General features: G+C 39.6%; 1 protein-coding gene across 2 annotated transcripts in view; it reads right to left on the bottom strand.

Moving 5' to 3' along the window:
• GPR137B (G protein-coupled receptor 137B) overlaps positions 1–25,276 on the bottom strand; it is a 147,152-nt gene that overhangs the window by 73,787 nt on the left and 48,089 nt on the right. For both annotated transcript variants that reach the window (XM_072647549.1, XM_072647548.1), the window contains exon 2: positions 17,451–17,500. In XM_072647549.1, the coding sequence (XP_072503650.1) occupies positions 17,451–17,500 (50 nt within the window). The remainder of the gene's footprint in view (positions 1–17,450; positions 17,501–25,276) is intronic.

Below are 25,276 nucleotides of genomic sequence, written 5' to 3'. Positions count from 1 at the left end.
CACATGGTACACAAAAAAGAGGCAAAAGATGGTTTCCTTCAAGGAGCTTACCATCTAACAGAAGATACAACAAGCAAACACATATGTACAAACAAGTTATGTACAGGATGAATAGGAAATGATTAGAGGAGGAAAGGCACTAAAATTAAGAGTTAAGAGTTGGGAAAGGTTTCCCCTAAAAGATGGGATTTTAGCTGGCACTTGAAGGAAGTCAGCAAAGCCAATAAAGAGAGATGAAGAGCGAGAGTGTTTCAGACACGGACGGAGTCAGAGGAAATGGTGAGAGCTAAGCAATGGAGTGTCTTGTTCATGGAACAGCAACGAGGTCAGTGTCACTGGATAAAAGAGTACATGATGGGGATTAAGGTGTAAGAAGACTGGAAAGGCATGTGTGTTAGGGAGGACAGATTATGAAGAGCTTTGAACACCAAACAGAGCATTTTGTATTTGATCCTAGAGGGATAGGGCTCCACTGAAGTTTATTCTTTCTAGGAACAATTAGACAATGTGCTCTGAGCACTTTAAAGAAAATCAGTGGGTAAATTCGGAGCCTAATATTAACACTAGCCCCGTCTAATAAAAATCCCCAGGTCAAACAAAAAGGACTTTGTGGTGCCTCTTGGCACCAGAAGGTAGTGGCTGCCATTTTGGATTCTCTCCTCTAGGGAATATCAGCAGCTGCTCTGAAAGGGTTGGATTCTATTTTGTTCTTGGAAATCAAAGCCTATGAAAGCTTTTCAAATAGCTCCTGGGAAGCATAGCTTCTTTTGAAGTTTTTCATTTTTCACTTTCAGTTCTTGTAAGCAGACAGTAGTAGCTGAGTATAAAGAATGATGCTCTTATACTAGCCAGGGTTTAATCTATAAATTTGACTTTTCAGGTAATGACTTTATAAAACAATGACTTTATAAAACAAGCTTGAAAGGTAACACATCTATACAGTTATAATTGAGTTCCTTATAAAGCTGAGAATGTGAGCCTACCAATAGTCTGATTGAAAACAGTGGCTCTAACAAAATAGAATTTTCACCAATTTTTCTGTCTCACTTTTTCCATTTTTCAAAGGATAAAGCTAATGTCCATCACTAGATGGGGATGCTAAAGTCTCTGATAGTTCAGGATAAAAGCACTGTATAACAGCATATTCTGCTTTTATGTAATTAAATTTCAATTTAGCAAACATTGATTAAACACCCATTATGTGCCTATGGGTAACAATGGTGAAACGATCCATTCACTGCTCTTATGGGGGTGGGAGGAGCAAGGAAGAAAATAAGGCATGCAAAAAAATATATATAATACAAGGCAGGTTGTGACAAGTACAAATGAGGAATCTAGACCTTTTGCCAATTACTTTGACACTAATATGCTCTGATAGAAGGTAAGCTCCTGGAGAGTCGGACGTCCTTTTCTTTGTTTCTTTTCTTTGTACCGCTAGTGCCTAACTAGTACAGTGCCTGCCTAGCACAGTGCCTGGCACTTAATGGATGTCCAACAAATTACTTGTTAATTGATTGACTGATGATCTCTTATAAGCTGGGCAAAAAGTGCACACCACTAGGAGTCAGCAGATGTGAGCTGTAGGCCTAGATTGTTATATACTAACATTAGTATTTTTAGTAAATTGTTATATACATTCAGGAGAATCACATAATCTCTTAGCGCCTCAGTTGTCTTATCTATAAAACAAGGACAGTAATCTCTGCCTGGCTCCCAGAGTTGTTCTGAGAATTAAAAGAGATACGAGCATAAAGGTGATTTTAACATAAACACATAGTGGTGTTATGATTTGTCAATTAGAAGTCATGGATTTGACAATCAGTGAAATAAATTTCAGTTGCAAATTCACAGCCACAAATCTATATGGTATGCAACTCTAAAAATATAGATATTTTATAACAGTGACTTATAAATATGATCAATTACAATTTCACCAAATAAACATTTTACACATTTGTCAGCTCTCTCTTCTAGGTCAAACACTCTTAATGATAAATAAATTAATAAGTAGAGCAAGCTACTTTCTTCTAGATAACAAGAACAAAAAAGAGATTGTATTTTTCTTCTTGTAAACATACTTTTAATAATAATTTAATATATTTCTTGATTGATGGATGCACATTCAATTAAGGCATCTTGCTGGTCAAGCATACATTCATACTTGAGCAGTTACATTATCTTGGAGATTCTTTAAAAATTAATATTACAATTTTAATTGTGACATCAAAATTAACATTTTGGTGATCACTTGATATATAATAAATGGCTCCAGAATGACTCCTTAAGAATTTCTATTTCTGAAAAACAATTGGCAGCTGTGTCATCAAATGGAGTAGTATGGGCAGAAATCCAAGAGCTGGTCTTCCTCTATGGAAAAGGATGGACCTCATGAATCGTGCCTGGATATAAAACTATCATAAACTAGAGAGATTGAAAAGAATTAGAGGCTTTTCAGGCATCTGTGACTCAGATCTTAAAGAGATTGCTTGAGTCACCTAGCCGCAGGCTCAAACAGTACTTCTGTTTGCGTCACACCAAGGAGATCTCCTTTCTTATGAGGAAGCAGCCCAAAATTAAGGAACTAAAAGTTAGAAAGTAGGGTTGTAGACTCTGTTCAAAAAATAAGGCAAAACTTGGGACATCAGTCTGAAATCCTTCATGATTTGGTAGGACCTGAGAAAGCTTGTGTGCTGTTGGCATAGTTTCTGAGAGCTCAGGGTCACATTTGGATAGTGGCAAGCTGAGACACCGGAATAGGACTTTAATGGAGCAACCTGCTCTTAGAGAATGTCTTTAATGTTTCAAAATAAAAATAGCCCCTTTCCAACTCTGCTATCTCTGGATGTATCATTATTCTGTCTTCCTAGTGCTCACATCAGTGGGCACTTAGACCTCATCACTGACCTTGTATCATGGTCCACAGATCTTCCCTGAATTAGGAGAAGTTGCCTCTCTTGGGGCAGGCTGCCTCTGCTCTGATTTGCCCTTTAATCCTCTTGAATATTTTCTGTCCTTTGATGAAACTGTCTACACCTAGATATTTCCAGACTAGAAACTTCCATGTCCCATGCTTGTAGTAAGTCATGTATTTATAGAGGGATTTAGAGGCAGCTAAATGGAGCAGTGGACAGAGCCCTGGCCCTAGAGTTGGGAAGATTTGTGTTCAAATCCAGCCTCAGATACTTACTTAGCTATGTGACCCTAGGTAAGTCACTTAACTTTTGCTGCCTCTTTTTGCTCAACTGTAAGATGGGGATCATTAATAACAGCCCCTTCCTTCCAGGGTTATTGTGAGGATCATATAAGATAATATTTGCAAAGAATTTAGCACAGTGCCTGGCACACAGTAGGTGCTTAGCAAATGCGTGTTTTGTTCCTTCTTTATATATTTCCTGTGTATAGCTTATCTGTACATAGTGATTTGCATGCTCTCTCCCTCATCAGATATGAGCTCCAGTAGAGCAGGGACTCTCTTCTGTTTTTCTCTGTATCCCCAGCACCTGGCACAGGCCCACCCTGACTGTTCCCAATAGCTTTCTCTATTTCCTCTTGAGCTTTTTTCTTCCACCTTTTTTCAAGACAATCAGAGTTAAGTGACTTGCCCATGGTTACATAGCTAGTAAGTAAGGGTCTGAAGCCAGATTTGAACTCAGGTCTCCCTGACTCCAGGGCTAGTTCTCTATCCACTGTGCCACTTGGCTGCCCCCACAATCAATAAGCACTGATTAAACATTTACTAAGTGGTAGGTCCTACGTTAGGCTATACAGTGTGTGTAGCATATGCTCCCCTCTCCTTCTTTCATTCAAATCACTCTTTCTACAAAGCGTTTTCTGGCGAACTGGGAAAAATGCACTGATTTTTCCCAATTCAGTTCTGCCTAATTAACTCAACAAACATTTTTAAACTTCTTACTATGAGCAAAGTACCATGTTAGGTGTTGAGAATACAGACAGAAATGAAACTATCCCATTCCTTACATCCTTTTTGCTCACATTCTCACTCCCTCCTTACCTGTCCCTCCTAGAATCCTTACCTTTTTTGGTTTTTTTAGGCAATAGGGGTTAAGTGACTTCGGACAGCTAGTAAGTATCAAGTGTCTGAGGCTGGATTTGAATTCAGGTTCTCCTGACTTCAGGGCAGGTGTCCTATCCACTGCACCACCTTGCTACCCCTGAATCCTTTCCTTCTTATTTTCATTCAAAATTTAGCACAAGCTCTTTCTTCTATTTGGAGCCTTTCCTAATCTTCCTATGATCCCTGGCTCTCTCCTCTCAAAACCATCTTGTATTTCTTATTTGTATATGCTTAAATATGCATGTCATTTCCCCCAACAGAATATAAATTCTTGGAGGGAGGAGAATATTTCATTTTATTTTTGTATCCCAGTGCCTGGCACTAATGTGTCCACTGATTGAATGGCTATTTGCCTAGTCAAAGTCACAATTTTCTCTTTCCCTATCAACTCACAAAATAATTTACCCTTTGTTTATATTTCACACAAATAAAGTATTTATGTTTGTTACAGCTGCATGTGTGCTGCTATGTTCCTTAGACCCAGAACTGTGCCATGCTCTCTCTGGTCATTACTACACGTTGTGAGTACTTGGATGACATGGATCCTATCACTTTCACTTCCTCCATAGGATATCCAGTCCTAGCCTGCCAACTATAGTGCATGAACTCAACAAACATGAAATAAGCTCCTACTATGCCCAAGACCTTGTGTTAGGAATAGAAAGCGAACTAAGTCAGAGCCATAACAAACTAAAAGAAAACAACAACAATAACAAGTAGTATTTTAATTGGGCTTTGAGGTTTTCAAAGAGCTTTACAGATATAATCTCATTTGACCTTCATGACAACCCTATGAAGCAGGTGCCATTATTATCTGCATTTTAAGTGACTTGCCCATGGTCATATAGTTAGTAAGAGAAGGTAATTCCATACAAAGTACCATCAAGGAGTCAGAGAGAGAGACATTAAAGAGGTGATAGGATTTAGAGATCAAGAGAACTTCCAGATCCTTGAGTCCAATTCCCTCATTTTACAGTTGGCGAAATGGAGATCCAGAGATGTTAAGTGACTTGCTGAAAGCCCAATAGTTAGTAAGTGATAGAAGCAGGTCCTCTGACTCCAAACTCAGCCCTACTGCCCAGAGAAAGTTTCACGGAGGAGATGCCAATTCAACTCAGTCTTCCAAGATGGGCAAGATTTTAGCAAACAGAGAAGGCAGGTATGAGTGCACCTAGGAACAAAACCTTTCCTCATCCCCCAACTGCTAGCACCCTCTTTCCCAAACTACCTTATATCTAACCACTTTGTATTTATTCTGTTTACAATTATTTGGCATATATTCCTATACATACTTTCCTCTGACTCTCCTCAGTTAGAATACAAGTCGGGGTGACTGTTCATTGCATTTGGTCCCCCAGTGCCTAGTCTGTGATCAAAGGTACAACGGCAAGCTCAGTCAATTATCCAACAATAATTTATTAAGTGCCTCTTATGAAGCAGACTCTGAATGATATCAGGGATGGTGGATGAATAATCTAACACAACTGAAACATATACACTGATGTCCAGAGATACCCATGTCCATCGAGTAGTAGTACTACAATGCTTTTGGGGACCTGTTGAAAGTCCGTGTACTGAAAGCACTATTTCTTAATGTGTTTTAGTGACACAGTACACTTTAGTAAAGAATGCAAGCTGGAAACATCCAGAAACCATGGGTTGAGCTTATGAATCAATCTCATTGTCTCAATACAAAAAGCTAGCTCACTGCCTGCACAAATGCTTTTATGGAGCCCATTGTAACCCAAACTGGCCTTTGGAAATAGAATAATCTGGGCTTTTTATTCTTTAAGGATAAGTCTCATCATGAGTGCTGTTTAAAAATCAATTAAATGAGCATGAGCTAGGAGCTAGCTACAGCATGTCTGGTTAGCAATAAACACCACTTCCCAAGGTTTGCCAACACTTCCAGTCATCCTGCTTGCAATGCAAATGAGTTACACTGTGGGATGAGAGATGAAACTGGGAAAAACGGCTGTTCAGCCCTAAAATCTGGTCAATTTGGGATTTTCCTCAAAGCAAAAGTCAAAAAGCATGCCTAAAAAAGACCATGACATTCATTATTGAAGTCAGTGCTACATTCAGAGGTTAGTGAAAATAATTCATGAATCCTTGAAGATCAGAGGTCCCCAGATTGAGAACTTCTCTAAAGGATTTATTAACTTCAGTTGTGTTCCTCCTTACTTAGCCCTACCTTGTCCTCTCTTCCAACAATAGCCTTCTTGTCCTTCCCCAAGGATTCCTTCCTATTTAGCCATCCACTATAGTTGCTCTAGGTACCAGAATTCCTATGTAGAATTGGACCAAGGAGAGTCTGCAGGCCATTAGGATGCTACAGTAATAATCCATGTCAGAAGTAATGAGAGCCTGAACTAGGAGAAGAAAGGAGAAGATCAATGAGCTAAAACTCATAGGATTTGGCAACTTATTAGATGGTTGTTTGGTTGTTGTCCTTAGCTCTCAAAGAAGACCAAAATGACATCATCATGATAAAGTGAAGTTTCAGTGTGTCCAACTGTGGCTGATCAGATCAATATGAGCTCGGAATGCTCTACCACAGGTTGGGCACAGATAGTCTGTGTGAACATTTAGGGTGGATATTCCAAATGTGGGCATCCCACGTTTACTTCATGCTGTCTCAATTCTGCTTTGCTCATAGAGCACAGCACCCTTCCTGATGTGGGCACGCCATGCTGTCCTATGCCAATGTCTCCCATGTCCCACAATCAAATCAAAAGTTCTTAAGAGAGTGTCCTTGTATCACATCTTCTGACCACCATGTGATCGCCTGCCCCATGTGAGTTCTCCATAAAATAGTCTTTTTGGCAAGTGTACATTTTGCATTTGAACAACGTGGCCAGCACATCAAAGCTGCGCTTTGTGAAGCATAGTTTCAATGCTTGGCAGTTCAGCTCAAGTAAGGATTTCAGTGTCTGGTACCTTATCCTGCCAGGTGATCCTCAGAATCTTCCTAAGACAGTTCAAATGGAAGTGATTCGGTTTCCTGGCATGGTGCTGGTAGACTGTCCATGTTTCACAGGCATACAATAATGAGGTCAGCACAATGGCTCTGTAGGCCTTCAGTTTGGTAGTCAGTCTAATACCTCTTTCTCTCTCAGCTTTTCTTTGAAGCCTCCCAATCACTGAGCTAACTCTGGCAATGTGTGCATCAATCTCATTGTCAATGTGTACATCCCTGGAAAGTATACTACCAAGGTAAGTGAACTTATCCACAGCATTCAAAATTTCTCCATTTGTTGTAACTGATGGTTCCACGTATGGATGGTGTGGTGGTGACTGATGGAGCACCTCTGTTTTCTTGGTGTCAATTATTAGTCCAGAAGTAGCACAGGCAGCAGAGAATTGATCCATACTTTGTTACATCTCAGCTTCAGAGGCTGCATTGAGTGCACAATCATCTGCACCATGCATCATGCACCAACTCTCTCTCCACTTTGGTCTTGGCTTGTAACCTTTTCAAATTGAAGAACTTACCATCAGTACAGAGGTTGACCTTGATGCTGTGTTCATCCTCATTGGATACTGAGGAGGTAAAGGAGTGGGAGGAATCAAAGATGGAGTATGTTTCCAGACTATATGAGTGGGACAAGTCATTAAAAGAGAAAGGAAGTTATAAAGAAAATCTGATTTGGAAGAAAGAAGATTAAGTTTGATTTTGGACATGCTCATTTGGAGGTGATAACAGGACATTCATAGAGAGAGGTTAAGAAGGCAGTTGAAAATAGGTCTAGGAAATAGGCAGAAGAAACAAAAACAAAGTTTGGAAGAGGACATAAACAAAGTGGTTTTGTGACTTCCATAGTGACTTTAATATTAACCTTAAAAAACTGTATGTAACAGAGGTTTTCTTATTCTTATTTTCTTACATAATCCTCTTTTTCATTCTTCTCTGTAAGCTGAAATGTTCATGTTTATGACTGTTAAGTTCATAATAAAAAAAATAAGAAAATTTTAAAAATCCAAGTTTGGAACCCTGAGAGATCCAGTTCTTCAACTTACCATTGCAGAGGAGAAAACAAACTGTGGGAGAGGATGAGATCCCCAAGAAAGGGAATGCAGAGGGAGAAAAGGTAAAGGCAATGGTCTCAGGGGATGCTCTTACTCAAGTGGGAGAAGGAGCAAAATAAGCTAGTGAAGGGGCACCCAGAAGGTCAAAGGAAAACCAGGGCAGTCCAGTGTCTCAGTAGTCAAGGGAGGACAAAGTATAAGAAGCAAAGGACCAGCAGCATCAGATGCTTCAGGGAAGTCAAGCCAGATAAAGACTGAAAAGGGTCACTAGATTTGGTCACTGGGGACCTTTGAGAGAAGGATTTCAGTGAATTGATGGAAATAAAGAGTTTCACTGTGGTGGGTAGAGAGTGACAGAGAGTGTGGACAATTTTGGCTGTCATAGTTTAAGGTGGTAACAGGCTCAAAGGGAAAAGTTTAAAGAATTTTACAACTCTGTCCCTTCCCTTTTTCTTTTTGTTTTATATTTTTAAAGAAGAATTTTTATTCATTTTAAACTTACAAAATGAAAAAAGAAAAAAACCCATTTCCCTGTACATGGCAGAACATGAGATGATTCAACACAAAACAGTAAATTTCCATTTCATGAAAACCTATGTAATAAATCCTACATGTTGTTTTCAAAGCAACCCAGCATTTCAGTGCCTCCTTCTAGGTTTTCTTTTGTTCTCTGCTTTGCATTTTTGACTTTTTTATTTTTTTCCTCTTTTACCTTTTTCTAACTCCACCTCACTCCCCACTCCCAACCCCCATACATAGGAGACTAGAGTATGTTTATAGGGAGAGGGAGGCAAAACAACAGGGAGAAAAAGATTGAAGATGAAGAGAAAGAGAGGAAAATTGGAGTAAGAGCTTGGAGATGGAATCTGGGTGACAAGTGGAAATCAGGGAGGTTATCTCTTCCAGTGAGACAAGAAGGAAGGAAATCTGGCCAAGACAAAGACGTTACAATGCACAAAGGAAGGAAGAATCTTAGATTGGAAGACTTGTATCTTTTTTAGTTAAGTAGAAGACAGGTTATTTCCCAAGAGTAACGGGGAAGGAAATGAAGTTGGGCATGTAAGGAAAGTAGAAACAGTCTGAACCAGCTGCTGTAGAAAAATGTGAAGGAGAGTTGATAATAGGAGCAGAAAAGGATTGGTTTACAGTAGTGGCATCAAATGAGGGAAGACAATAAGTTCTCAAGCATCCCATCAACATGATCTCCTGAATTTCTCTAGCAGTGTTTGTTGACTTGGGAGTAGAAGCAGAAAAGGCAGATAACTAGTTTTCCAGGGCTGAGGTTTATTTAGTAAGATAGGAACAATAAAGATCATAGGGGTGAGAGATTCAAGGGTGGAAATTGAGTATAGTGTTGAAATAGGTTTAGCCATAGTTGGGAGACAAAATGAAGTCAGAGCCAGAGTGACAGCACAGGAATAAAAAGGAGCTGTAATATCTCTGGGAATAGGATCACAATTTCATATTTCATAGAGTTGTCAATTAAGGCATAGGGGAAAGAGGCTGGGACATGGACTCTGCAGAACAGGGCTTGAATTCTGTCTTTGTTTCCTTGACAACTGTGTGCTTTGGGGCAAGTCAGGTCTAAGCCTCAATTACTGACTTCTCAGAAGGACAACAGTAATAAAAGTGTTTCCAAAATCTTAAAAAAAAATACACACATGTATACTTATGCATATACGCGTACATATATGTATACATATGTATATATACAAACATGTGTGTTGTGTTATATATACAGTATATAATATATTGTATACATGTGTTCTATATAGTATATACATATACAATATATAACGTATATATTATATGTATGTTATATATATAAATATAATCATGTGTGTACGTGTGTGTACATCTTTCCCTCCCTCCCTCCCTCCCTTTCTCTCTCTCTCTCTCTCTCTCTCTCTCTCTCTCTCCGTCTTTCTACCTCTGTAGCACTCTGGGAATAGCTCTTTCAAAACCTGCTCCTTGGTTTTAGTATGTTAAGCCATAACATTCCTAGGTATAGGTTGTAAAGTTAAACATATCTATTTAACGATCCCATAAAGTGAATGGGGATTAGGGTTTCCAGACGTAGACTGTCTACCACAGAGAAGATATTAGCTCCTATGTCACTATAATAAGATGAAAATGGGAAGAAATTGAAATTTGGAACCCTGGAGATGTCAGGGTTTTAAAGAATCTTCTTCACAGGAAAAGGATCAGGGCTGTGTGGCTAAATAAGTGAAAAAGATTCTGGCTGCAACCTGAATGGGCCATCAGTATGTGACATGGCGCCCAAGAAGACAAATGCAATCTGTATTAACAGAGGTATATTGTCTAGAATGAGTTAGCTAGTAATGCCATTGTACGCTGACTGGTCAGACTACAACTGGAATGCTATGTTCTGTCTGAGGCACCACAGCTTAGGAAGGATCAGCTGGACCATATCCAGAAGAATGCAACCAGAACAGTGAAGGGATTCAAGGCTAGGCCTTACAAAGATCAGCTAAAGCAACTGGAAATATTTAGAAGAATATAGTGCCTTGGGGGAGAGGGGAGTGGGTAGACATGATAGTTATTTTAGTTACATGGAAGACCATCTAGCATTACTGCGTAGATGTTGCGGAGGGCCAGATTTCAGTGGTGCAAGGGGAAGATTCCTAATAGAGCTGTTCAAAATTAGAATGGGCTACCTTAGGGGGCAGCTGGTCACCCCTCAGTGGAGGCCTTCAGGAAGAAGCTGGATGACTGACCACTTGTCTGGGGATAAATGAGGTGGGTTTCTATTCATGCAGCTTGAATTCAGTGACTTCTGAGGTCCCTTCCAACTCAGATTCTGAGATTCCTCTGTACTTGTGACCACAGTCCAATGTCCATACTTTGTGGACAGTTCTTAGGTCACTTATATAAACCATCCCTCCTTTTACCTCTTTCTTTCAGGAACTCACTACACACACAGACACACACACACACACACATCCCCTCTCTGATACCACCATTTTGAAAAAATAGAAAACTGCACATAAAACAATGCATTGTCAGATGGTTGACTTGCTAATGAGTCTTGGTGAAGTGCTTTTATTCACTTTCTTTTTTTTCATTCTTTGCTTTGGGTGCTACCTGGGAAGCAGAGGAGGAAGGGATATATTTAGAAATGAAGGTGATGTAAAAACAAAACATGGCAATAAGAATTTTAAAATAAAGATACGTAGTTAAAAGGTGTGAGAAGCAATGTGAAATAGTGGATAGACAGAGAGTTGTCCTGAAAGTCAAGAAGATCAAGTCCTTCCTCTGACAAATATTGGTTATGTGACCCTGGGCAAGTCACTTAACTTCTAAGTGTTCTAGGAAACTCTCTAAGACTATGAATTTTAGAGAAGTGGAAGTTGCCTTTCCTTGATGATCCCCATACCAACAGGTCCAGTCCCTCCTCTTATGGCTAAAGGGTACTTTATTCTTGAGAGAAAAAGTAGCCTCCCATCTTCAAGGTAACATGGAACAAGCACACTTCAGACAATCAATTATTAACAGCAGTAATTGCCCTTCTTTCCTTGTTTGTGTTGAGTCACTTGGATCCAGAGCCAACACATTCCCTTGGGTTTGACCAATGCTGCCCAATCTAGAAACTAGCTTACCTGAAGGAACTCAGTATGGATATGCTAGTATATCTTCAGTAAAGCCATAAAGAGTACAATGATATTTATGATTCCTTTACTTGGTTTCAAAATTGACTCTCTTTGGGGTATTCCTTTTGTTTATTACCAAATGCAATTTTTTATTTGTGTGTGGATATTTTTATTTTCTTCTGAGTGCCAGCAACCCTGGTTCTTAGGGGAAAAAACCAAAATAAAACAAAACCTGATTTTAGTTCTAAGAATGGGAACATCAGCTTATCTCTTCAACAATTTTGCTGAGAGAGATGGAGAAGGATGTCACGACTCACCACAGATAGATAAATGAGCCCCCCCTCTTTTTTTTTTAGAAAGAAAATACAAATTACTTATAGAAAAAGAGATCAAAAGCAGCTCTCTCAGAGTCTCACTTTGTGGTTGATGAGGGAAGGATGAATTCTAAACAGGTAAGCTACGTTTCTCTCTGAATAACATGCCTTTCCTAAAGATAAAGCAAAAACAGAACCTGGTCTAAGATATTTTTGATTTTACTGAAAAAAGAGACATTTGAAAAATTGTTGAAAACACCTGAAATAAAGCTCTGTTAGGCAATCCCATTCATAGCCTCTAAGAATGTTTTTTTCTCCCCCCAAACTGAAGAGATTAGAAAGAAAAGATTTAAGAGGAGAAAAGCCTAATTAAATTGGCACAGACTCCAACATTCTGAACAGATGCACTTATAATAAAAAAAAAAAAAAAAAAAAAAAAAAAAAGGAATTAAGTGAAAAATGAGGATATGCTGGCTGGCCTGTACATAAATTACCTTTTCAGGAACACAGAAATTGCTATAGGGCCAGCTTGGAGAGCTTCAAAAGCTTCCAGACTAATGCATTTGTTCCATTTAAATTGAATGCTGATTGAACTGGATAAGCTACTGTATTTATTTCAAGGGTAGCATATCAAAGCATGGCCAGGAGTGAATCATGACAAGACATCCATCCTGGTGCCTAGTTTAAATGAAATGATAGGGGAGCTGAATGGATGAGATTAAGGATATGAATGAACATGAATAGCTCCTCAGATGTTCTCATACTTGGTCTCCATGTTACTGGATCATAACAAGCCTAGCTTCCCCCACCCCAACCCCACCTCAATCTCCACCCCAACTCTACTCCAATCTCTTGGCTTCTAGAAACTTCCCACCTTGCTCGGGTCAATCCTCTCATTTGGGACATGTAGCTCCATTTTGCTTTTCCACAGACAAGACAGTTGACTGACCTCCCTGCAACTGGGTTAGTCTAGCACAGCTAACGTACCCTGAACTTCAAGGAAAACCTTTATTCCAGTGCTCATGGCCACAGCAAGAGTAAGTCTTCCCAGTTGACAGGCTTGTTGTTTCATAGTCCATTACTACAGGAGAGTCAACTACCCAGCCATAATCTAATTAATGCCAGAGAGCAAATATTTTCCATGAATTAGCTATCAGCAATAACCTTTCTTTCCTTTTCCTTTTCCCCTACTACTCATTCTTTGCTTGAATCTGTGGTTTTTTTCACTCTGACTCCTTAGATTACATCTCCCCCTAAACAGGTGGCAGGGTCTACCTAAGTTATTGTGGGTACATGACAAGGAAGCCTGGCAGCTAGGTAGCACAGTGGATAGAGTGTCAGACTTGGAGTCAGAAAGACTCATCTTCCTGAGTTCAAATCTGGCCTCAGACACCCACGAGCTGTGTGACCCTGAGCACCTCACGTAGCATCTTCAGCCTCTGTTTCAGTGCCCTCATTTATAAAATGGGGTGAATAATACCAGCCACTTTACAAGACTGTGGTGATGATCAAATGAGGTCATCGACATAAAGTATCTTGCAAGTCTTAAGGCATTACATAAATATTAGCTATTATTTATTACAGTCGGGTCATTTCACTCACGCCCAACTCTCCATGAACCCGTGGGGTTTTCTTGACAAAGGTACTGGACTGGTTTGCCATTTCCCAGATGAGAAACAGAAGCCAACAGGGCTAAGTGACTCACCCAGGATCACACAGCTAGTGTCTGAGGTCACATTTGAACTCAGATCCTTTTGAATCCAGGACCCCGCTCTACCCACTGCACCACCTACCTGCCCCATTATTTATTACTGTATAACAATTTATGAGAACCAGTCTTACAGTCAGGAAAACTTGGATTCAAGAACCCCCTCTCATAGAAATACTAACTCTATGACCCTAGGCAAGACATTTAACCACCCACTCTGTAAGATTAAACATTGCAGAGACAGGTACCTGCATAGGAAGTTAGCTCTTCTGGAAGTTCCCAAAGCCAATAAAATCTAAGGTGTAGTTCCCACCCCTGTGGCCTATTCATGGTTATGACTTCTTCAAAGCCAAACCTAATAGTCTTTTCTCATCCTCATCCTTCTTGACCTGTACAATCACCCCCTTCTGGACACTCTCCTCTCTAGGTTTCCCTGACACTGCTCTAATTTGGTTCTCCTCCTACTGTAGGACTGCTCCTTCTCTGCTTTTTGCTGGATCTTCATCCAGGCCATCCCCACTAATCATGAATGTACCCCAAGGCTCTCTCCTAGGCCCTATCCTCTGTTCTCTCTATATTGTCTTATCTGGCAATCTCATTGGTTTCCATGAATTCAATGATCTCTCTGCTGATGATTCCCATTCTGTTTATTTAGCCTTAATATCTCCTGAGCCCCAGTCCTATGCCAACAGGTCTACTTGCTCCTCTTTTAACCTGGCACTGCATCTCCTACCTGTGTGCTTTTGCATGCCTGGAATGCTCTCTATCCTCACTTCTGCTTCTTCCTTCAGAGGATTCCTTGAAAATCCAGTTTACATCCTCAGTACTGTCTTTCCAGGTCCCTCCTCTAGTGCCTTCTCTGCTAGATTACCTTCCATTTCCACCGAACATATCTTGTATGTACATAATTGTTTGCATGCTGTGTCCTCCATTAGAATACGAGCTCCTTGGGGGCAGGAGAGGGTTTTTTGTTCGTTTGCTTGCTTTTAGCTTTCTTTTTCTCCCCAGGGTTTAGCACAAAGCTTGACACGTATAGTGAGCACTTAATGCTTGTTGACTGATTAAACTACACAACGGTAGTGCTTAATAACTGTTCTCATACTACCCTTTCACTGGTACCAAAAGCAATTAATGAAATGATAAACTCTCCTTGTATGTACAAGGGTAAGCTTGGCTCAAATGCATCCTTCTACATAAAATCTTGTGGAATTCCTTCCCCGCTCCTCCCCAGCCACCAGTGACTCCCCTCAAAATACTTGTATTTATTTTGCCCATACTTCAATGTGTCCATGTGGTCGCCTTCAAAAGGATGTAGGCTCCTTGAGGGCAGAGATTGTTTCATTTTTGTCTCCGTATGCTTATCATATAGCATAGTTTCTGGAACACAGTAGGTGGACCATAAATGCTTGTTAATTGATTGAAGAATGACTAAAATGTCTCCTTGATTCACTTTGTTTACTTCCAAAGTGACCAGAACGGTACTATGCACAGCACAGATGTTTGACAAATACCTAACAAATCAATGAATGAATGCCCAGTAGACTGCTATGTAGTCAGCTAAAATGAATCAAAGGGTAAAATAATAATTAATCATAATAGGTCATAGTCATATAGCCGTTTTAAGGTTTGCAAAGCACTTTACATACTTATTTTTAAAATTATATTTTCCTCATCTTTTGGTTTGTTGTGAGGATCTCAGGAAGCATGCCACTTTAAGAACTAGAGCAAAGTTGTGGAATTCTGGGATACAAAGGAAAGACTAGTTGAATGGAGAGTGATGAGGGGCCAGGAAAACTATAGATATGAGGGGCTACTTTTCCAGAACCCCAGCACCAGATACACCAAGAGTTAAAGAGGAAAAGAGCACTCGGATACTATGAGTGGTATTTGTAAGCCAGAATCTATTTTTCACATGCTATCTTCAGTGCACAGGTTTTGTAGCTCTTTTTGGGGGAGAGAAGGCAAGGCAATTGGGGTTAAATGACTTGCCCAAGATCACACAGCTAGTAAGTGTCAATTGTCTCAGGCCAGATTTAAACACAGGTCCTTCTGGCTCCAGGGCTAGAGCTCAATTCACTCTGTAGCTCTTTCCAAAAGCATGTCCCAGACAGGTTTACAGATAATGCTTAGCCAGAAACACCTGCCTACTTTAGTTCATGATTCTCCTGCTCATCTGGTTATGAAAAGACCTGGGGTCTCTGTTTCTTTAGTTCTTTGTACCCCTAGGAGAATATACTTGTTGCAAAAATCCAAATAAGTAATAAGTAAACGAGCAGACTTTTACTGGGAGATGAGCACACTGATAGTTTTGGTCAAACATTGATGTGGTGGGGACTGTTTCTGGTAGCTATTATTAGTATATGATTGATAAATGGTTAACCAGAAATGCAGACATAAGAGTTAATGTGTGATTGCTTTCTCTATACTCTTTAACCCAGAGATCTCACTGCTAGGCTAAAAGGTCAAACATAGGAAGAAACGCCCCCCACACATCAAAGTATTTATAGCAGAATTGTTTCATCTGACCAAGACTAGAAACAAAACAGAGGTCTATCAGCTGGGGAATGGAAACATTGTGGTATATGATAATAACAAGAATAGTTAGCATTCGTAAATCATTTGAAGGCTTGCAAAATGCCTTAAAAATGTCTCATTTTATCCTATGTAAAAACTTACAATAAGAATAGGTGCTATTATTATCAACATTTTACAGGTAAGGAAACTGAGGCAGAAAGGGGTTAAGTGATTTGCCCAGGGTGACACAGCTAGTAAAGGTCTAAGACCAGGTTTGAACTCGTCTTCCTGACTCCATGTCAGGAGATTTATACATCTGTGTACCACACAGATGAAAATTATTATAAGATCAATCAATACGCATTTATTAATAATGAATATGATAAAGACAGAGCAACAGAGGAAGAATTATTTGAACTGATACAAATAAAGTAAGCAGAACCTGGAAGACTATAGACATATAAAGTAAATGCAGAATAACAAAAAAATGCAACTGAATGATGTGTAATCACAATGGCCAACCTTAACCCTGATAGAGATGAGAAAATGTGCCTCTCATTCTTTGTAGGGAGCTCAGAGGTAAAATGGACAGAGTGCTCAACTTGGGATCAAAACAGACCTAAATTCAAATCTGATCTCAGATACTTAGTATTTTCAGGACCTTAAGTCATTCACTTAACCCCTCTCAGCTTGTTTCTGTATCTGTAAAAGGAGGATATGAATAGTACCTACTTAGCGGGATTATTGTAAGGGTCAGACCAGATAATACATGTAAAGCACTTTACAAACCTCGTGTTCTATAAATGCTAGTTATTAGTGGTAGTTATTTTTCTAAACTTTTTTCTTCCTTTTTTTTGTACTTTGTGATACCAATAGTTTACCAAGTAGGGGAGTGGGAGGAACATATTTGGACTAAAAAATAACATAAAAACAAAAGATGTCAATAATATTTTTTTTTTTTTTTTATGGAGAGGTAGGCAAGGCAATTGGGGTTAAGCGACTTACCCAAGGTCACACAGCTAATAAGTGTGTCAAGTGTCTGAGGCCATATTTGAACTCAGGTCCTTCTGACTCTGCTCTACTCACTGTACCACCTCGCTGCCCTAAGATGTCAATAATATTTTTAAAAAATGTTTACCAAGAGAAAAAAATTACTGATTTTACCTTGGACTGTTGGGAAGCTTCAGAAAAGTACTTACCGGTATTTAAGTAATTCTGGAGAGTATTTTGATTTTGCTTTGAAAATCACCTGCAAAGACAGAGAAAAATGACATCATATGAATGTGAAGAGTAGGTTCAGAGCAGCAGAAACTAATTGCATCAATTGGAATTTCCTATACATTTTTTTTTAACGTAGGTCCTGAGGCACTGAGAAAGAAACTCAAGGCTTGTATGCCCAAAAAGACAATGGCCCAAATTTTGGGAGATGCCTCTCAGTATTTCAGGCTAAACATTTTATACACAGTGAAAACTGTAAAAGCAAAATTTTGGGTGAACTCTAGGTTACCAACTTCTCTTTGATTTTAGTATTCCAAATTTATTGTGTGCTTTCTGTGGAGGCAAATTCTACTGTTGAGCTGATCTCAGAATTCTACTGACCTAAGTGGGTGCAACAGTGGTCACCAACCTAACGTGGGAATTTCTGGCTGCTGTTATTTCAGTGTTTATTTCACTGTCTGTTGGCCCATTCTTCAGCCCTCACAGCACATTCTGAAATAACAAAAATCCTCCTGACTTCAGTTACCTTAAAGCAGATTGGGTTTTTAAGAGAGAAATGCAAGCTCTGCCTGGTTCTTAAGCTAAGCTTGCATTTGTATATGGCAAACCTATACTAATAATAATTTTATTAATTAAATTAACATGGCGCTTTAACATTTGCAAAATCCTTTACGTATATTATCTCATTGGATCCTCACAACCACTCTGTTCAGTAGGTACTATTATCATTTCTATATCACAGAGGAGGACACTGAGACTGAGAAAGGTCAAGAGAATTGCTCAGGGTAGCACTGCTACTGTTTTTGAAGTAGGCAGAGTTTGAACCTGGGTTCTAGGTGTTCTTGGTGTTCCAGGAAACTCTCTAAGACTATAAATTACAAGGAAGGTGCTGACCTGTATTGTTAGAAGAAGTTTTCTTACTGGGAGTTCTTCATACCAATAAAATCATAGGTCCAATCCAGGGGTGGGGAACCTGTGGCCTCAAGGCCACATATGGTCCTCTACATCCTCAAATGCAGCTCTTTGAATCCAAACTTCAGAGAACAAATTCCCTTAATAAAAGGATTTGTTTTATAAGATTTGGACTCAGTCAAAAGGCCATACCTAAGGACCTAGAAGGTTCCCCAACTCTGTTCTAATCCTTATCCTTTTGTCCTTTTTAGTATGGATTCTGTCCCTACTATTTTACTAGCTCACCTCCCTCCAATGGGTCACTAATGACCCCTTAATTGTCAAATCTAATTTGTTTTTATTTTTCCTACTTTATCTTCCTGGACCTCTCTTTGGTACTTAACATCCTGGATCACCTATGTGGTGCAATAGGTATAATTCAAGGCCTGCAGTCAGAGAGACCCAAGTTCAAATCTGGTCTGACATACTTACTAGCTGTGTGACCCTGGGCAAGTCACTTAATTTCTGCCTCAGCTTTCACCTCTGTAATATCCCCTTCCTCCCAAGGTCATTGTGAGGATCAAATGAGATGTTAATTGTAAAGGGCTTAGCACAGTGCCTGGCACAGAGTAGACACTATATAAATGTTAGCTATCATCATCACCATCCCCTCTTGATAGCCTCTCTCCCTTGACTTTCATGACATTGTATTCTCATGGCTTTTTCCTCTTACTCTCTAATCTCCCCTTAGCTGCCTCCTTTACTTCTTCTCTGCCCTTAAAGTTATACTCACCAAAACTCTGTTCTATGCCCTCCTCTCTTCACTCTCTCCCTTAGTAAACTAATCTATTCCTTTATCACTTGAATGCAGATGACTTCTCTGTGTCCATCTTCTCCCACTTTCAGTCCCATGTCTCCAAATGTCTGTTAGATCTACAAGATCTCACTGCCTGGGGTCAGGAGGACTCTTCTTCCTGAGTTCAAATCCATCTCCAGACACTTACGAGCTGTGTGAGGCTAGGCAAGTCACTTCAAGTGGTTTGCCTCAGTTTCCTCATCTGTAAAATGAGCTGGAGAAGGAAATGGAAAACCACTCCAGTATCTTTGCCCAGAAAACCCCAAATAAGGTCACAAAGAGTAAAACATGACTGAAACAACTCAACCACAACAAAATGTGCCATCTTCCTCCCCAAACCTGACTCTCCCCTTATTTCTCTCCTTCCATTAATGGCATCCTCCCAGTAACCCAGGTCTGAAACTTGGAATCATCATTAACTTTTCTCTGTCATGAATCACAGACCTAAAAGGGTGCTGAGGGACCATCTAGTCCAACCTATATCTGAGCAAGAATTCTCCTAAGCCACAAAGCCAATCAAATGCCAAGTAATGTCATTTCTACCTTTACAATCTCTCCCTTGTAAACTTCCTCCTCTCTACTCCCAAAGCACCCTCAATCCTCATCTCTTCTCAGCCAGACTATGGCAATAACCTCTTAACTGATCTTCCGATATATTTTCTGTAATCCTGCCTGAGCAATCCTCATAATGATCTGCTATTTCACTCTAGTCAATTTCTTTAGCAACTCCCCCTTTACTGCTGAATAAAGTACTAACTCCTGACTCTAGTATTCAAAGCTCTCCTCAATTAACTTCCAGTTTGCCTCTCTATTCCCCTCTGTGTTTCAGTCCATCTGGATACACCCCATTCTTTCTCATCCTGCCCTCTCCCATGTTTGAGGCTTTGGTCACAGAGATCTCCAAGATCAGAATGGACTCCTCCTAACTGCCATCTGTTAACATCTTTCCCTTCCTTCCAAGTCCAACTCAAATACCTATTTTATGAGGTCTTTCCTGAAATCCCTTCCCTCCCTTTACCAGGAGGAAAATAAACTTCTCTATTCTAAAATTTCCCACAGCACCTTGCCTTGGACACTTTTACACTTATTTCATGTATTACAAACACAGGATAGACTTTAAATTCCTTATGAGTAGGGATGATTTCATATTTGTTTGTATTTCCACCACCCACCATTGTACTTAAGAGCAAAGGACCACAGATTTAGGTCCAAAAGAAAGCTTAAAGGTTATGGAACGCAATCCTCTCATTTTACAGATGGCAGAAAACTGATGCCCAGAGGGTTCAAGTGTCTTGCTCAACATCCCACAGATAGCAAATAGAAGAGCCAATTGATTAAAATCAATCAAGCAACAAATACTTAATAAATTCTTACTATGTGCCAGGCACTGTGCTAGGTTCTGGGGATAAAAAAATAAAAAAATGTAATAGTCCTTGCCTTGAAAGACCTCTTATTCCATCAGGGTAGACAAACACATACATAAATAAGTGTACACAAAAGAAACACGAAGTAATTTTTTTTTAATGAAGGCAATAGCAGCTGGGGAGATTTTTTTGGCTTTCTAATTTTTTCAAAATGCATTGTCAGTTGACTGACCCTCTCCTTTTCCATTTTATTAATATGTGTTTTTAGAGATAAGCCTGAGGTCCAAAGATTCTTATATCTAGGAAGAATGAATATCAGTCCCAAAGTTCTTAAGTGTTTTGCAATCACTAATGCCCTTAGGATGTTTGATCATTATCAGATATTATACAGGGTTAATTTAAAATTACAGTTGATAATGATAGACAAAAGGCCTAAAGAGATTTAGAGTTATAGCTATTTAACATTACTCCTCCCCCAAAAGAATCCTTAAAAGAAAAAAAAAGAAAATCCCAATCCTATTAACAAGCAGCAAAACTGACTTTTAGTGGTGCTGCTAATGAGCCAAGTATCCGGTAGAAAACTAAAATACCCAGGACTGATTAACTGGCCCCTGAATCAGAGTTAGCTGTATGTGCACACCCACATGTACTACAGTCTTCCTGGTGCAATAAAAATCATATTCCACAGGCTGAGAATTTCAAAGCCAGAAGAGACCTTGGATCCCATTCAATCCAACCCCCTCATTTTGCAGATGAAAACAGTAAGGCCTGGAGTGAAATGAATTGCCCGAAGTCACTAAACCAGAGAGGAAGAGGAGCCTGGTTTCCTGATACTTCCCTCCTCTCCCTGTCCATTCCCATTCCTTCCTTTTTTCTCCTGGACTAGTCCACCATTCTAAGTTTGGAAGCAACCGCCATCTGAGGCCCAGGCTCCCACTGACCACAAGATGAGTGTGAGCTTTACACTGGGCTGAAAGTACAAAAGGGCTTTGTTTGTTGGGGATGTGGGCCATATGTCAGAGTTCAGTAAGAGGGAAGGGGTCATTGCATTGCCATATGACCGTCAGCTTATTAAGGAAGGCTTCACTGGGAAAGTGGAATTTTAAGAACTCTTCAGACAAAGGAAGTATGGGCATTAAGGGCATAAGGAGGGGGAGGAAATTCTAGAGAAAGGAAAATTCCAGGCATGATAGAAGATGAGTATTTTTATCATGACATGCTTAATGGGGGAAACTAGGCACAGTTATTCCTTGTCCAGTGTCATTCACTGATTCAGGGAAGCACCCAGGACAGGGTCCTAGACAGAATAGGGGCTCCACAAATGGCTGCTGAATGAAAACAAACAAACAGGTGGCAAAAGGGAACCAGGAACAAGAAGGAAATACCTTTGAGTTGTCTTCCCCTGAGTCATCTGGCAAATACTAGGGTATTTTTTTTTTTATTTTTAAGAATCATAAGCAGAAACTCATGTGCTCTGAAGTATCTTTTTTAACCCAAATATCCATGACCTTTCATCACCATCAAATCTTTACTTCCAGTAGGCATTAGGAATCATAGGATCATAGATTTATATCTAGAAAGGACCTTAGAGACTATAAAGTCCAACCTTATTTAGCTGCTGAGGAAATGAGGGCTCAGAAAGGTTAAGGGACTTGCCTAATGTCAGCAAGTTATCTGATGTGGAATTTGAACTCAAGTCATCCTCACTTGGACAGGTAGGTGGGCACAGTGGATAAAGTGCCTTGCCTGGGGTCAGGAAGAACTGGATTAAAAATTCAGCCTCACTTAGTAGCTGTGTAGCCCTGGGCAAGTCACTTAATCCTGTTTGCCTCAGTTTCCTCATCTGTAAAATGAGCTGGAGAAGCAAATGACAAACCACTCTAGTATCTTTGCCAAGAAAACCACAAATGCAGTCATTAAGCATTGAACATAACTGAAAAACAACCGAATAACAACTTTTGGGTCCAGTATTCAGTCTGCTATGGTAAGCTGCCCCCCCAAACACTGAGTCATTCTGAGGAAACAGTGTTGTTCCTGGAAGACACATTTTGCTCATGGTGGATGATGATGTGATCTAAAGACTTTTGATCTAGGAGTTAAGTTCAATTCCACCTGCCCTCCACAAACCACACAACATGAAGAAAGTTATTTCATCCCTTGGTGTTTCCTTTGCTGCCTGTAAAAATGGAGTCAAATGACTACCAAGTAACTGAACCTAAGTGTATTCATATATGAGACTGCAAAGTTGTGCTACTGAAATGTAACATGAACTCATGGAAATATCAAAGTGATCTTTACAAGCTAAACAGCTAGGTACTTCTGATACCTGAGATAATATTCCACAGGTTCATAACTGACGGAGAGACACAGAAAGACACAGAGACATACAGAGAGAGAGAGAGAGACACACACACACACACACACACAGCACTAATAAAAATAAAAGCATATCTTTTGCCTTTGCCAATGAAACACGTAGTATCTCTTGGAAACTTTCTACCATGATTCATAGGCCACATCTATGAGAATTTAGCCCAGTCACTTCAAGTCATTAGTGTAGACTCTCTCCATCACCATGAAATTAGGATGATAGAATCACAGATCTAGAGCTAATGGGATCATCTAGTATAACCCCTTCATTTTACAGATAAGGAGACTGAGGCTCAGAGAGGTTAAATGATTTGGCCTGTGTCACACAGATACTGAGGGAGGTTTCATGTCCCATGGCTCTAAGTTCAGCGTTCTTTGTATTTATTTTGTATTTTGTATCAGGCTCAGCTAGGTGAATAAATGTATGGATAGAGGGCCAGGCCAGGAGTCAGGAAGAATCATCTTCCTGAGTTCAAATCTGGATTCAGATACTTCTTAGTTGTGTGACCCTGGGCAAGTCACTTAGCCTTCAATTTCCTCATCTGTAAAATGAGCTAAAGAAGGAAATGACAAAACCATTCCAAGTATCCTTACCAAAAAAACCCAACCAAACAAACAAACCCAAACTGGGTCATGAAGAGTCAGACACAATCAAACAACGTTTCATATCAATTCTGTACATGCCATTCATTCCCCCTTTCCACTCTCTTCCTAGAGACAGAATATAAATTCCTTGAGGGCAGGGACTATTTTATTCTTTTGTCTTTACATTCCAAAATTCCTAGTAAGACACCTGGCACATAGCATGTGCTTGCAGAACTGAATTGAATTTAGTGTCTACTGTGTGCCCAGTCTTGTGCTAGGTATATGGGGAGACTAAAAAACATCTATATGGCATTGTATCCACTCTTAAAGGGCTTATGATCTTGTTGAAGAGATAAGCTTGGCATTTATGAAGCCACAAAGGCAAAAATGGAATGGGAGAAAGAGTGTTCGATCTGGAGTTTGAAGATCTGAATCTGAATTTTATTTCTGCTACTTCCTATGTGTGTGATCTCGGACATAGCATTTATCTTCTCCAAAACTCATTTTTCTCATCTTCAAAATGAAAGTGATTCACTAGGTGATCTCTAAAATACCTTACAGCTGAAAAATCCTATTTGCCACTCATGTGACAATGATCAAGTCAACTAACCTCTCTGAGTCTCGGTTTCCTTATCTATAAAAAGGGGATGATAATACCTATAGTACTTATCTCACAGGCATTTGTGAAGATGAAATGGGGTCATGTATGTAGAATACATTTAAAACGTAATATTACATACAAATGCAATGCTGGTAATATTCAAATTCCAAAACACAGGGCAGACTAATAACTAGTTCAGTACATCTATGTTTTCATGGATGTTGGTACTCTATCAAATGCTCTAACCCATTGTGCCTTAGTTTTTGTAAGTCTTCATGGTCAAAAACAAACAAAATTCATTACGTAGTCAAAGTCATCATTCTGGCAATGAGTCTCTCTGAATTTAGCTAGGGGAGTCCGAGGCAAAAAGCCACATAGTCAGCATGGCTGCACCTTCCTGCTTGATTGGACCTGTCAGGCCACCTCCAGGACACCAAGTACTACCAAGAGTGAAACTTTAGCAGAATGAATAAATTAAATTAACTTAGGTGGTTAGAACACAATGCTGAAGAAAATTGCAGGTTCCTAAGGTTCTGGCCCAAAGCAGGTCAATTAACTTCTCTCCATTCTATGGTCCTAGATTACAATCCTAATTTAGCCATCCATCTTGCAAATGCTCTTAGTCACAAGGGAGGCACTGAGTCATCAGCGCACATCCCATAGGAAAACAAATACCTCAAGTCCCACACTCTACTAACAATAGTATGCCAATGGGGCGTGTCTTCTTGAGATATAAAAGACACCATTATTATATGATCTGTAAAAAGCTCATTGCAAGCAGAAACAAACATTTCAAACTTAAAATTTTCCTGTGAAAATAAAATAGGACACTTACAAATATGTCATTTCATGACAAAGTGCACTTACATTCCCCTTCAATGAAACGATGGGGAAGGTAAGGGCTATGGATATTTAATGCTGTGAATACTGTCAGACATTGTTGATGTGTTGGTTAGTACTGCTGTTCTAATTTTTATCCCACATTTCTTTATAAATCTGTTGTAAAATCTTTGATCTTGTGATCCCTAATACCTATTGTAAGTGAAGCTGTGATGATGATGAAAGGTTATAGACATTTGAGTAAAAAAATGTTTCAGGGCTTGCTGAATAGGAAATAAAATAGGAGATGATATATTTGGA

Source organism: Notamacropus eugenii, chromosome 2 (genome assembly GCF_028372415.1).
Source record: "Notamacropus eugenii isolate mMacEug1 chromosome 2, mMacEug1.pri_v2, whole genome shotgun sequence".
NCBI classification, from domain to species: domain Eukaryota; kingdom Metazoa; phylum Chordata; class Mammalia; order Diprotodontia; family Macropodidae; genus Notamacropus; species Notamacropus eugenii.
Note: the sequence above shows the minus strand (reverse complement) of the source record. Positions and strands in the feature narration are given on the sequence as shown.